The 12,716-nt window shown below is 44.0% G+C and overlaps 1 protein-coding gene across 3 annotated transcripts in view; it reads left to right on the top strand.

The window, feature by feature from the left end:
• NEDD4L (NEDD4 like E3 ubiquitin protein ligase) overlaps positions 1–12,716 on the top strand; it is a 337,485-nt gene that overhangs the window by 54,691 nt on the left and 270,078 nt on the right. Inside the window, exon 1 of one of the 3 annotated variants that reach the window (XM_046671961.1) lies at positions 66–119. The exons of the other annotated variants lie outside the window; for them this stretch is intronic. Within the exon in view, the coding sequence (XP_046527917.1) occupies positions 81–119 (39 nt within the window). The 5' untranslated portion in view covers positions 66–80. Of the gene's footprint in view, positions 1–65; positions 120–12,716 lie in introns of those variants that run through there. 3 annotated transcript variants of the gene reach the window in all.

The following is a 12,716-nucleotide window of genomic DNA, read 5'->3' as shown; positions in this document are numbered from 1 at the left end:
AAGTGAATGGAATGGAGAGGAGGCACTGCACCTTGCATATTTATTTCTACATGTAGCAACGGCGGCACTGGTTTGTTGCAATGCTCCTTGTCCTCAGACTATTTGCTGTATACAGTAATGTATGTATTATGCATATATATGTGTGTATATAAGTTTGTATCACTCTAGCTCATATATAGGCAGTCTTCACTTTGCCCAGTTCTGATATGCATGAGTTTCAGTTACAACTCTTTAAATAACACCAGTCCCTCAATAACACAATTCAAATTTCAGTTATTGGGGCTGGCCCTGTGGCCCAGTGGTTAAGTTCACGCACTCTGCTGCTGTGGCCCAGTGTTTCGCTGGTTCGAATCCTGGGCGCGGACATGGCACTGCTCATCAAGCCATGCTGAGGCAGCATCCTATGTGCCACAACTAGAAGGACCCACAACTAAGAATATACATTTATGTACTGGGGGGCTTTGGGGAGAAAAAAAGGAAAAAATAAAAAACAAATTTCAGTTATCCCAGTGTGTAACTGAACTGTGAGTAATAGCATAAAAGATGCAAACTTTGCTGCTAGTGCTTTACTCCACGCATCACTACGTAAGTAACAGATGCGCATTATAATCAGTGACCAATCACACTATTTCTGTCAAAGTCTGTTGGTGACAGGTCACTGCACATGCCACTCAGTTCATGCACAGACAGCATGGTGTGAAGTTGGGTTGTCTTCCAGTGGTCTGGTGATAAATCAATGTGACATTTTACTAAAATGTTAAAAATTGTGAGGAAATTGGCCAACAAAGATTAAAGTGCAGCAAAGAAGTTAAAAATGATAACGCTGGAAGTGAAATTCAGAACTTGAATGGAGTTACAGAAGAAACGGCTTTCCATTTCTTACCTGGCAGCGTGGACACTCCAGCCATTGGAGAGGCTGGAAGTGCAGCCTGGGGAAGGCAATGAAGGTGAACTTACCCACGTAACGAGGAAAGCGGTTGTGAAGAAAAGAATTAAAGATATCCTAGAGGGAGTGATGCTGGCACACAAATCAGACAACAACCTTCACGTTAAAGGAGCTCTCAGAGATATTTCCCAACCTAGAAAGTGTGAAAGATAAAACATTGTATGCTTATTCAAACATAGGAAGGACTGTGGACCGTAGTGGCGCTATTCACAAAACCCAAAAGGTGGAAACAGCCCAGATGTCCATCGGTGGATGATTGGTTGAAGAAATTGTGGTATAGCCATACTGTGGAATAGTATTCAGTCATAAAAAGGAACACAGTACTGATACCTGCCACAACAGTTGTGAACCTGGAAAACATTATGCTGAGTGAAAGCAGCCAGACACAAAAGGTCACATGTTGTATCATTCCATTTCTATGAAAGGTCTAGAATAGGTAAATCCAAAGAGAGAGAATACAGATTGGTGGTTGTGCGGGGCTGGGAAGAAGTGTGGGAAGGTGGAGTATCTGCTTCCTGGGTTTAGAGTTTCCTTGCGGGGTGATGAAATGTTTGAGAACTAGATAGAGGTAGTGGTTGCACAGCATTGTGAGTGCACTGAATTCCTCTGAATTGTTCACTTTAAAATGTTTAATTTTATATTGTATGAATTTCACTTCAATTAAAAAAGACTGTGACAGTTTTCCAAGGCATGGAAAAGATACTTGCTTTGTGTTTTAAGTTATGCTTCAAGAAGAAGGCAAGCACTTTTAAACTATTCTTGATTTTTTTTTTTTACAAAGAAATATTTTAATTCTCAATTTTCTCCTGTTCTAAATGGCATGGTACTAAATATTAGCTTTACTGTTTTTTTCATTTCCCTATACATTTATAATTGGCAGTAAGAGAGTTTTTAATGTCTTGACAAATATTTTTAAAGGTCACGGAACAAGTATAAATTTCCCGTTGATTACTAAGATCACTTAACACAGTTTCAGCTTCCACAGTCATTTTTATAGTCTTGTACTAGTGTAAAAATTGAGGACTGCCTGTATGCATGTATTTTACCATGTATGTAAGTATATATGATATTTGTACATATCCATTACAGCACTGTGTTGCAGGATAAACCATTCACCCTGCCAGTGAGGATTCTCATATGTGTCTTCTACAGCTTGCATATTTTCAAATGGTGCTTTTTGGAAGGAAAAAATATGAAAGCCAACCCACAAAGTCATCTGGTAGGAGTCATGGTCTGTGATGTTGACTGAATTATGTGGTAAAGCACACTTTCTGTGTTTTCCAGGGGCCAGCCTTCCTGAGCATTTAGATTTCAGGAACTGTCTTGAAAAAAGAAACTCTGGAATACCCAGCAACTAATGACGGCATCAGCGAGTAGCGAAGTGAAGGCCATTTTGCCCTGTAGAAAGAAGATTCTTAGGCTGGCTGTTGCTGGGTCCAGTGAGAGGAGAGGCCTGATCAGGTGTCAGGTGGCCCTCATGTAGGCACAAGTCCTGTGTGGGGATGTCCCTCTGCAGGGGTGGCCTAAGATCCTACGATTCTGCACAGATCAACTTTCAGACTGGGAGCTTGTGTCCAGAACTGGGGGTGGCGTTTGTTCTGGGGTGGTGGAAGTTTCTTTGTCCCCGCTCTTAAGTCTTGCCGCTTTAACTCCAACTCAGGTGTTTTTATTCCCAGTAGAAGCCTAATTTATCTGTAGGTATTTAAGATAATTTTGAATCTGCCACTCTGTGGGAAGGTCACCAAAAAACCTTAGAAGCTGCTGCTCTTGGGGAAGTTACAGGCTCCCCATTGTTTGGCCTCCAGAGCACCAGGCGCTGTGGATTTAAGGGTGAGCAAGACACAGACCCTGCGCTCTGGGCAGACGCGTCTGGAGCAGTGGTCACAAGCCCAGGCCGGGAGCCAGGCTGCTTGGCTAGAGGGGCCATTCTCCTTCTCAGATGTGACTTTGGACAAAGCATCTGTAAAATGGGCTAATGAAGAGCCCATCTCGTAGGGTTGTTATGAGGATTAACTAATTTAATGTATGTAAAGTGCTGAGAGCAGTGCCTGGCAGACGGTGTTTTGTTTTGTGTTTTTTTTAAACAAAATTATTATTATAGAAATATTGTACATTAAAATTCCTGGTCACATTTAATGCTCAGGACAATCATGCAGAATAGGTGGTGTCACACCTGTTTTGCACTGAGAAAGTCAACCACTTGCCCGGAGTCACAGTGCTAGAAAGGGCCTGAGGTAGGATTTGAACCTGTCCCCTGAGTCCTTTGCTCTTTGTTTCTTGACATGGCAGGAAAATGTTGAGGAAATGTGTTAGTCTGTGCAGGCCACCATAACAAAGTACCACAGCCTGAGTGCCTCACACAACAGACATTTTCTCACAGTTCTCTGAGCCAGAAGCCCAAGAGGAAGGTATCCGCAAGGTTGATTTCATCTTAGGCCTGCTTCCGTACCTTGTAGATGACTGTCTTCTGCGTGTGTCTTCACGTGGTCTTTCTCTGTACCTGTCTGTGTCCAAGTTTCCTCTTATAAAGGACACTAGTCGTGTTGGGTTAGGGCCCACCCTACTGACTTCATTTTCACGTAATCACCTCCTTAAAGATCCTGTGTCCAGAAACAGTCATGTTCCCAGGTACTGGCGGTTAGGACTTCAACATAAGAATTTTTGGGAGACACAGTTCAGCTCTGAACAGGCGATGACTAGGGTTGAATACCTAGATATCAAGGTCTGAGTGAAGGCAGAATCAGGGAGCAGTGGAACTGACGGAGGCAGACGCTTGGTCTAGGTGATTTTTGATTTTTCATTTCAGACATGGTTTTCAAAGGAGTCGTTCTTGGACAAAGAGGAAAGGACTGTGTGTGTGGTGAGAAGATCATCCCCAGAATCTGGTGATCTGGGATTAGCAGACCTGTTGTGGGATCAGCAGGCACGTTCTTTAGTTGCAGCTTGGGTGAAGTAGAAGAGGATTGAGTAGCTGACTGGGTGTAAACGTTACCTGGGAAACAGTATTTTGTTTTGAAAGGTGTTTGAGTCATTCAGGGAGCAAATATTTATGGAGCACCTAATGTGCTAGGCACTGGATCACAGTGCAGTTCTTATTTGGGGAGAGAGAATTTGGGTCTCATGTTAGATCCCTGAAGGTAGCTTCTGACCCCAAAATAGTCTATGGTTGTTGAGAAACAATTAGTAAACCTTCTAAAATTAAATTTCTTAAGTATGCATTAATTTTATTTATTAACATGTTATTATTTTAATCAGCAAATTGTGGGGTAGTAGAGATTAAATTTAGGGGTAAGACTGTCTGGGTTTAAAGCCTGCTTTGTCACATCACATGACATAAATTAGCAGAGCTTCAATTTTCTCAGCTGTGAAAGTGGATAATTATAGCACGTATCTCATTGGGTTGGTGGAGAGTGTGCATGCTGCAATGGATGTGAAGTGTGTCTTCCCCGTGGTGGGCATGCACCATGATGATCTCCAAGAAGGTGGAAAGTTGAAGGAGCATGTAGTTAGGCAGATTAGGGACCTTTTAAAAAGTTTGGTTTTTTTTTTCAATGGAGGGAAAGAAATAGAATTCTTTCATTCATTCCACAACGACAAAGTCTGAGAACCAGCCAGTGGTTGTGTGCTAGGGATCAGAAAAAGGCAACCCCTGCCCTCAGCAATCTTCCAGGTCAGGTGGCGAAGACCAAGAGGGTGTGGTAAGTGCTGCCAACCAGGTATATTCACGTGTCCATGCAGGTAATGAAGAGGGCTGCTTTAGGAGAGAGGATTTTTGCAGGAAGAGTTTCCCAGAGGAGCAAGCACTTGCATTAAAAGCTGAATTCGTGGGAGAAATTCATCACCCAGAGAAGAGCGGAAAAGTTATTTCAGCCAATGGTAACAGCATATGGAGAAGTCTAGAGGCATAGGAGAGGGTACATGGCATGGTTGGAAAATAGCTGTTTAGGGGTCAGTATGGCTTATGTGGTGAATGGAGGAAGACAACACTAGACGTGAAAGGTGGGACGGATCACATAGGCAGTGGGGAGCTGCTGAGAGATTTGAAGTTGGGAAGTGACGTGATGGTGTTTACAGATGAGGAAGACTCAACCCTTGAAGGCATGGAGGAGGATTTTGAGAGGAGGCAGAATGGAGACTGAGGAAGAGCTTTAGAAAGATTTTTGCGATGATCTAGGTAAGACCAAGGTCCTGAACTTGGGCTGCAGCTGCAGGAGCCTGGAGAAGAGGACAGATTCCAGAGCTGTTGGGGTGGTTGGTGTGAGGACGGATGTGGCTGGGTGGGGATGACACTAGGTTTCTAGCTCGGGTGTCCAGGTCAATGACAGTGTCATTCCTACAGAGGCCGGAGGGGTTGGGAGGTGGAGGATAGAAGATGCTGGGATCTTAGAACAGTTGAATTGGAGATGCCTGGGGACAGTACATGTCTTCTTTTCTCTTAGGTAGCTGGCCCTCTGCTGGATCTGGAACCATGTGCGTATGAAAGGACAGTGAATGCAAGCTCCTTTTTCTATTAGAGCTTGAGATTTGGTGTCTAGGGTAGTCATTGAGATTGTTCACGAACGTTTGGACCTTTCTTCTTTGGGATAGATAATGGAATTACATCTGCCCCATTGAGCCCAGGCGCGGTCATGTGACTGCCTTTGATTAATTCGAAAGTGAACAGATGACACTCCCGTCAATTTTGAGCCGAGGTAGGACTCACTGGAGCCCTCTCAGCCATGGCGCCTGGGAATGTTCCAGAGGGCGGCTTGACGGTGCTGTGGGCCTGGGTCCCAAGTGAGGTCAGTGTCAGTGCGGATGAGAGTCCAGTTGACCCGTGGTGGACCTGTGCTGAGAAGGAGACCTTTGTTTTAGGCTTTTCAGATATTGAGATGTTAGGGGTGTTTTTTTTGCACCATTTAGTTGCCCCCCCCCCCCCAACTCAAGTTGTTTTTATAAGAGACTGAACCTTGCTAATTTTTATTTTTAAACTATAAATCAGTTTTGAACTGCCTTTTTTGTCAGTATATGCCTGTGCATGTGTGTGAGCGCACACACAGGTAGACAAATAGGCTGCGACAAAAGCATTTCTTTGGTCACCTTTATCGTTTTACCATTGGTATTTTTTAACGAATCAAGTGTCAGAAACTCACATGCCCTTTTCTTAAATAGTGTTGTGGTGATATAATTCCCATACCATACAGTTCACCCATTTAGAGTATACAGTTCAATGGCTTTCAGTAGATTCACAGATTTGTGCAACCATCATCACAATTCTGAAACATTTTCTTTACTCCAAAGAGAAACCCCGCTCTCCACTTCTCCCACACATGCTCCCTCCCCAGCCATAGGCAACCTCTAATCTACTTTCTGTCTCTACAGATTTGCCTATAGTGGACCTTTCATCTAAATTGTATCATACAGTATGTGGTCCTTTGGGACTGGCATCGTTGACTTAGCATAATGTTTTCAAGGCTCATCCATGTTGTAGAGTGTGTCAATACTTGATTTCTTTTTACTGTCAAGTAATATTCCATGGCATGGAATACAGTGTATTGTAAAGCCATATGGTTTTTAAACATGGAAGCGATGCTGACCCCTCTGGAGTTGTGTCTGCTCATTCATCAGTTGATGGACATTTGGATTGTTTCCACTTATTGACTATTATGAATATTGCTGCCAGAATATACATGTATATTCTTGTGCGGTCTTGTGCAAGTTATTCTCTGAACATATTTTCATTTCTCTCGGTTTATACCTAGGAGTGGAATTGCTGGGTCATACGCTAGCTCTACGTTTAACTGTTTGAAGAGCTGTTAGACCGTTTTCCAAAGCAGCTGCACCGTTTTACCTCGGCGCTGCGGTGTGTGAGGGTTCTGCGTGTCCTCACCAACACTTACTGTCTGTCTTTGCTCACAGCCATCCTGGTGGGTGTGTCATGCTGTTCTATGTCATTTAACATGAAACTTACGTTCTGCTTTCCTGTCTCTGCACACGCTTTCTTTCACTTGCAACTCGTGCTTTTATTAACTTTGTATTGATTTATTAGTGTTGTCAACATGTATGTTTTGTAGGGAAATGTTTACCTTCCATTTCCAGACCATAATCTCCGTTTAAAATGTGATATTCTGTTTACTGTTAGGTTCTTCAGCTGAACCGACTGGCAAGTCCAATGAGAAACTTTCAAGCTTAAACGGAAAATGAGAATTAATCATGTGTTAGCACAAAAATCACATCCTATCACTTCACTTAACTGAGGACCTTTGGTGGTGGCTCCTGTTCATCTTCATTCTTCAGCCTGCTTCAGTTGGTGATGGGGAAAATCAAGCGTCTTTTCAGTGTACATTTGAATGTTCTTGTTGTAAAACCACATGGTTTCTAGAAATGGGTGTGATTTTGAAGATGGGAATAACACGCCTTATCGAGTGACTGGTCTGCAATTGGTGTTGAGCAGGGTCCCTGCCTCCCTGGAGTATTGGGTCTTGTTGGGGGACGGACCCTAAAGGAATCAAGGCAGATGGGGTGACTGTAAAGGGGCCCTGCCAGGAACCGATTCTCTGCAGGAGAATGATGAGGGCTCCCAAGTTGAGTTTTACTTTCGTTTTGGTGGCACATGTGTCAGGAAAGACCTCTGTGAGAAAGTGACCCTTCAGCTGAGACAGCGGGAGGAGGTTTCTGAGGCAGGGAAGCTCTGACGGGTTTGAGGAACTGAAACTGAGTCAGTATGGGGACCCTGGGAAGAGAGGAGGCCCAAGATAGAGGCCACATTGGGCAGGGCCTTGAGGACGTGCTCGTGATTTGGACATTGTTCAAGATGCAGTGGAGTATCATTGAAGGGTTTGAAGTGGAGAAGAGACATCCTCCAATTAAAAAAATCACTCTGGTCATTGTGTGTCAAATGGATTGCAGTTGGTGGGTGGGGGTGGTGGCAAGAATGGGTGCAAGTTATAAACCAAGACAGGAGGTTGTGGAGCTCCCTGCCTGGGAACCCAGCGGCAGGTATCTGAGCTGAGACTGTAACCTGGGGCTCTAGCACCCTCGCCTTATTTTTCGTTTTCCATGAGGCTGTGCACGCTCTCCTGCCAGCAGCAGGTCCCATCTGCTTGTGGTTGTAAACCTGGCCAAGACAAGGCAGAAACCATCCTGGAGATTTTAGGGCCATGCTCTCTCTCAAACAAGTATTTGAGTGACCCTTCTATAATTAAAACTCATCAACCCAACTAGAAATTGTGTCTTCACAAGTTGCTAACACTTGGACGAGTTTGTTGTTTATTTTCATGGGGAGCCAAAGTGTGGCTTCTAGTGACGGTTTTGCTCTTGGGCAATATCTATAGGATGAAGGTGGTTTTTTGGTATCAGAATCAGTTGGGAGTTTTTTTAAAAAGCCTTTATCTTTTTCTCTCTTGCTTTTTGAAATCTGTTATGTTTTTTGTATTGCACTTAACATAGATTAGAAGTCATCTGGTACTTGGAGAAAGGAGCCGGAGACATTCTGTAGCATCAAAGATAGGCTTCCCATGGCTGTTGTGGAAGGTCACCACGGATTTAGTGGCTGAAAACAACACAGGTTCATTACCGTATAGTTCTATAGGTTTGAAGTCCAACACGGGTCTCACTGGGCTAAAATTGAGGCGTTGACAAGGCTGCATTAAATCTGGAGGCTCTAGGGGCAAGGCACGTTGCCCTGTGCAGCTTCTAGGGGTAACCTACATCCCTTGCTCGTGGCTTCCTTCCTCCATTTTCAAAGCCAGCAATGGAGCATCTCTGACCATTCCTTCATCGTCATATCCCCTCTCACTCTCTTCTGCCTTCCTCTTCCACTTTTAAAAGCCCTTGTGATTACCTCTTGCCCTTCTGAATAATCTGGGATAATCTCCCTATTTTAAGGTCAGTTGATTACCAGCCTTAGTTCCCCTTTTGCATTTAAGGACGTGACATCTTTGGGGGCCATGCTGCTGCCTGCTACAGTGGTAGACCTAATCTGAGGCTGACATTAGGACCTTGGCTCATTGATTTCTATTGGTACTGACCTTAGGTTTTTTTTCTATTCTCGGCACACAGTAGGTGCCTTAAAATCATGGAGTGGAATTTCCTCCTGGGAGTGTAAGCCCCCACCAGAATTCATTTGTAGTTAAAATGATAAGAGATTTTTAAAGCAATCTTAGGAGAGATAGACTTAATTACCTGCTTAGGTGCAGATTTTTCATGAAGACTAGTTTGTTTAGGAAACATGAAGGGTTTACCTTGTGTTTTTCTCATTAATGCAGAGGATGTAAAGAAAATGTATTTCTCATCAAAATACTACAGAGGAAGCCCAGGAGTCCTCCCCAAGATTAATTTAAAGGTTTGTCATAATTGTGGGAGTTCTTGAGAAATAATCAAATTCTGATTTCCAGTGCTTGGGTAGGGGAGGGGGCTGTGTGTGTCATAGTTCTAATCAAGAAAGAGGAATTAGGATTTTACGACCTTTGAAAGAATGACTTGTGCATTCATTGTTAGTTCTATTTAATAGCTCCTTAATGGAGAGAAGGTACAGCCCGGGCGTGGTGTACAACAGTGCAGCTGGGACATGAGTCAAACGTTGATAAATGGTACATCTGTGAATATTACTAATACGTTAGTAAATTTTAACTTTACCTTTTGTGCAGTCTTGATAGATCTTGGAATGTGATTCTTTTTCCTCTGCTAAGAGGTTAGGAAACTCAGTGCAGTGTGTCTGTTTGGCAGACTAGACAACACTCTACTTCGTTAACGGCACATTTGGGTTGGAGATTGGCGGGTACTGGAGGAGAAATCTGTTTAGATCTAATCATGTTTACGTCACTTGATCATGGTACTACTGACAAGTTTTCCGCAAACTGCTGGGTCCCCTCTCCATCTCCTCGGGCTGTGGGTGACTTTGGCTGGGATCTGACTGAACATGGCGCCAAACTGACGCGTCGGGTTGTTTCAGCTCACTCAGAATTGCACTTCTGGCTTGCGGTCTTCCTGTCCTCTGAGCATTTTCTATGGGTCACCAAATTGACCATAAGATCATTTCATTTTACAGAAAGGGAAAATCAGATTTGTTATTAACATATTGTGTTTTTTAAGCTCAGAGGTGGAGAGAGCTGTGAACTTTCCCCAAGGCTTTCTCGGAGTGTGGTTTTGGTTGAGCTGTGGTTGTCCGAGATTTCTGAGCCCTCCCCAGCTGGCTTCATCAGAATCTGTGGGCCTCGGTCTCAGCAATTTGCCTTTTAGAATATCTCCTCCAGATGAGTCTTTGCACTGTAAGTTTGGAGCCACGCCTTGGCCTCTGAACTCTTCTGCCCTGAACATTCGCACAGTGCAAGGGTTCAAGGGGGTCCAGTAAATATACATCAGAGAAATAACAGAAGAGTTTGTAGGGAGAGACCAAAGCATGGTCTTTATTGGTGCTAAAGCTTAACACAGGACAATGTGGCTTCTATGGTTGGGCCAATGGACTTGGTAATGCAGAATTAGGCAGACTTAACACCCCCTCCTGCCCACTCTGGTCAGGGCCAGCACGGGCCCAGGCTGCCTCACCAAGCCGAGGGTCCATCCTTGGACAAATGTCTGCATGGCGAGTAAGATGGAACCTGAGGATGGGGCTTGGCACAGCCAATTCCTTATCTAAACTCAAGCCAAGACCGGCATTTCTTCTTACCTTAGTGGAGTGAGTGAGGCAGAGGGAATTAGGAGGCATATGCTGTCTGGAGCTCCCTCCATCTAGAAGGGAATTCCAGGAGTGGGGAAAAAAGCATTGCGCAGCCCCCAATACCCAGGAGAAAACAAGTGTTAGTAAATATTTGAGAATGAACTAAAAATTAAAATACTCAGATTTTCCTAGTCCAAAGCATTTGCAGAACTGCCTCTTCTCTTTGTTTTTTTCTGAGTATGTTTAAGGTACCTCAGCACCTGTATTATTATTATTTTCTGAAAGATTGGCACCTGAGCTAACATCTGTCTCTGGTCGTTGTCTTTTTTTTTTTTTTCTCCTCCTTCTCCCCAAAGCCCCCAGCACATAGTTGTATTAGTCTAGTTGTGAGTGCGTCTGGTTGTGCTGTGTGGGACGCCGCCTCAGCATGGCCTCGTGAGTGGCCCCGGGTCTGCGCCCAGGATCCGAACCAGCAAAGCCCTGGGCCGCCGAAGCAGAGCATGCAACTTAACCCCTCCATCTGGGCTGGCCCCCAGCACCTGTATTATTGAGGATGTAGGAAGATATCCAGGCCTGGTTGGCCTTTGAGCAGGAGAAACGGCCTGTTCTTATGACCATCTGTAATAATTTGTGTTCAAGATAACAAGCAATGAGTTTATTCTTTATCATGTTCAAATTTGATTTAAGTACATTTTTGAGTTTGGTTGTCAGCCACATTGCTCCTGCATGTTAATCCTTGTTTACGGGGAGGTAGTCAGCCATTTTTCGCTCTTTATTGGGGAGGGATATCGTACTGGAAATGGTAAAATTATAAGCTAATGAGAGTGGGTCTGTAAGTATGAAAGACCATTCTCATTACTTTACGCTGTACCTTTGAATGTGTTTTCCTTGGATTGTTGGCCGTGATGTGAATGTGGTTCTCGTTACTCTGACTCCCTCGCCTGTGCCATACACAGAACATTTCCTCTTTTGTCTCTCTTAACCTTTTTTCCCAAACTTAGTTACTGTGAATGACACCCAGCAGAAAGAATGTGCTGGATACTGAGGCTGCCCAACCCCCCAAAGTTTCGTGTCCTCCAGCATCATTAACTAGTTCACTTGACTTCCCTTCTCATTCTGAAATATTCCTGAGGCTCAACAAGAATTACAAAGAAGTTGCAGTAAACCTAAAACTTGAGATGACTCATAAATTCACATCTGCTCTGTTGGTGAACCCACAGATTTCTTCATGGGACATATTGTTAGCAGTGTGGACGTACTGTTGTGTATCCTGCTTGATTCACTTCACATTACATGCGTGTTGATCGTTGCTTTTCAGGTGCCTGTGATGCGGCTAGCACGAGGCTGTTGATGCGGTATTTTGTTGTCTGAAAAATTTACGAATAGATAAAAAGTGAATTGGTGAAGCAAACTTGTGGCTTCTCGTATTTTTTGCATCTCATTTACTGGTATAACTAGAAATTCTGCTTCCTCCATGGTTGTGCTAAACAACAATTTGTTTATAGTTGGAAAATCATTTTTTCTTGTTATGACAGATGAACTTAAAGTCTTCCCTCCCTTTGATTAGGAAAAAAGCCTCCAGTTCTAAGAACTGCCTGCCCCTTTCCAGGCCTGTGCACTATTCTAGGAACTTGTATTCCTTCTTCTGTTTTGTTTTGTTGTCGTTTGGCCGAACAGTCTTTTGCACCAAATCTTTCAAAATTTCATGCAATACTTATTGAACCATAGACCATTAGGGCTGAAGGGAAGCCAGTCTGATTTCCTCATTTTCCAGCTGAGGAAGCTACTGTTCTTTCACCTAAAGTAACAGTCACCCCAGGACATTGCTCCCTCCTCCTCTCCAGCGGAGGCTCCTTGTCCCGCACTCAGGGTGCTGACACGTTTCTTGTTTTCCAGCGCTAATTCCAGGTCATCTTTGGCCTCCAACCTGAGCAGAGTTTGTCTTGAAGATCCTGACCCAGCCACTCCACCTGCCACCACTCTCCGGGGGCCACACGTCCGTAGCCCTCCTTCAGTTTTCATCATTTCCTATGTGTCATCCTAAGGGCCTTTGCTATCCCTGAGATGGCCTTGTCATTCTCACTGAAGTAAATCCAATAGTATTGCTCTTTAATCCAAGCCACTGTCTCTGTT

This window comes from Equus quagga, chromosome 9 (assembly GCF_021613505.1).
Source record: "Equus quagga isolate Etosha38 chromosome 9, UCLA_HA_Equagga_1.0, whole genome shotgun sequence".
Lineage (NCBI taxonomy): Eukaryota > Metazoa > Chordata > Mammalia > Perissodactyla > Equidae > Equus > Equus quagga.
The sequence above is the reverse complement of the archived record's forward strand: the minus strand, read 5'-3'. Positions and strand labels throughout refer to the sequence as shown.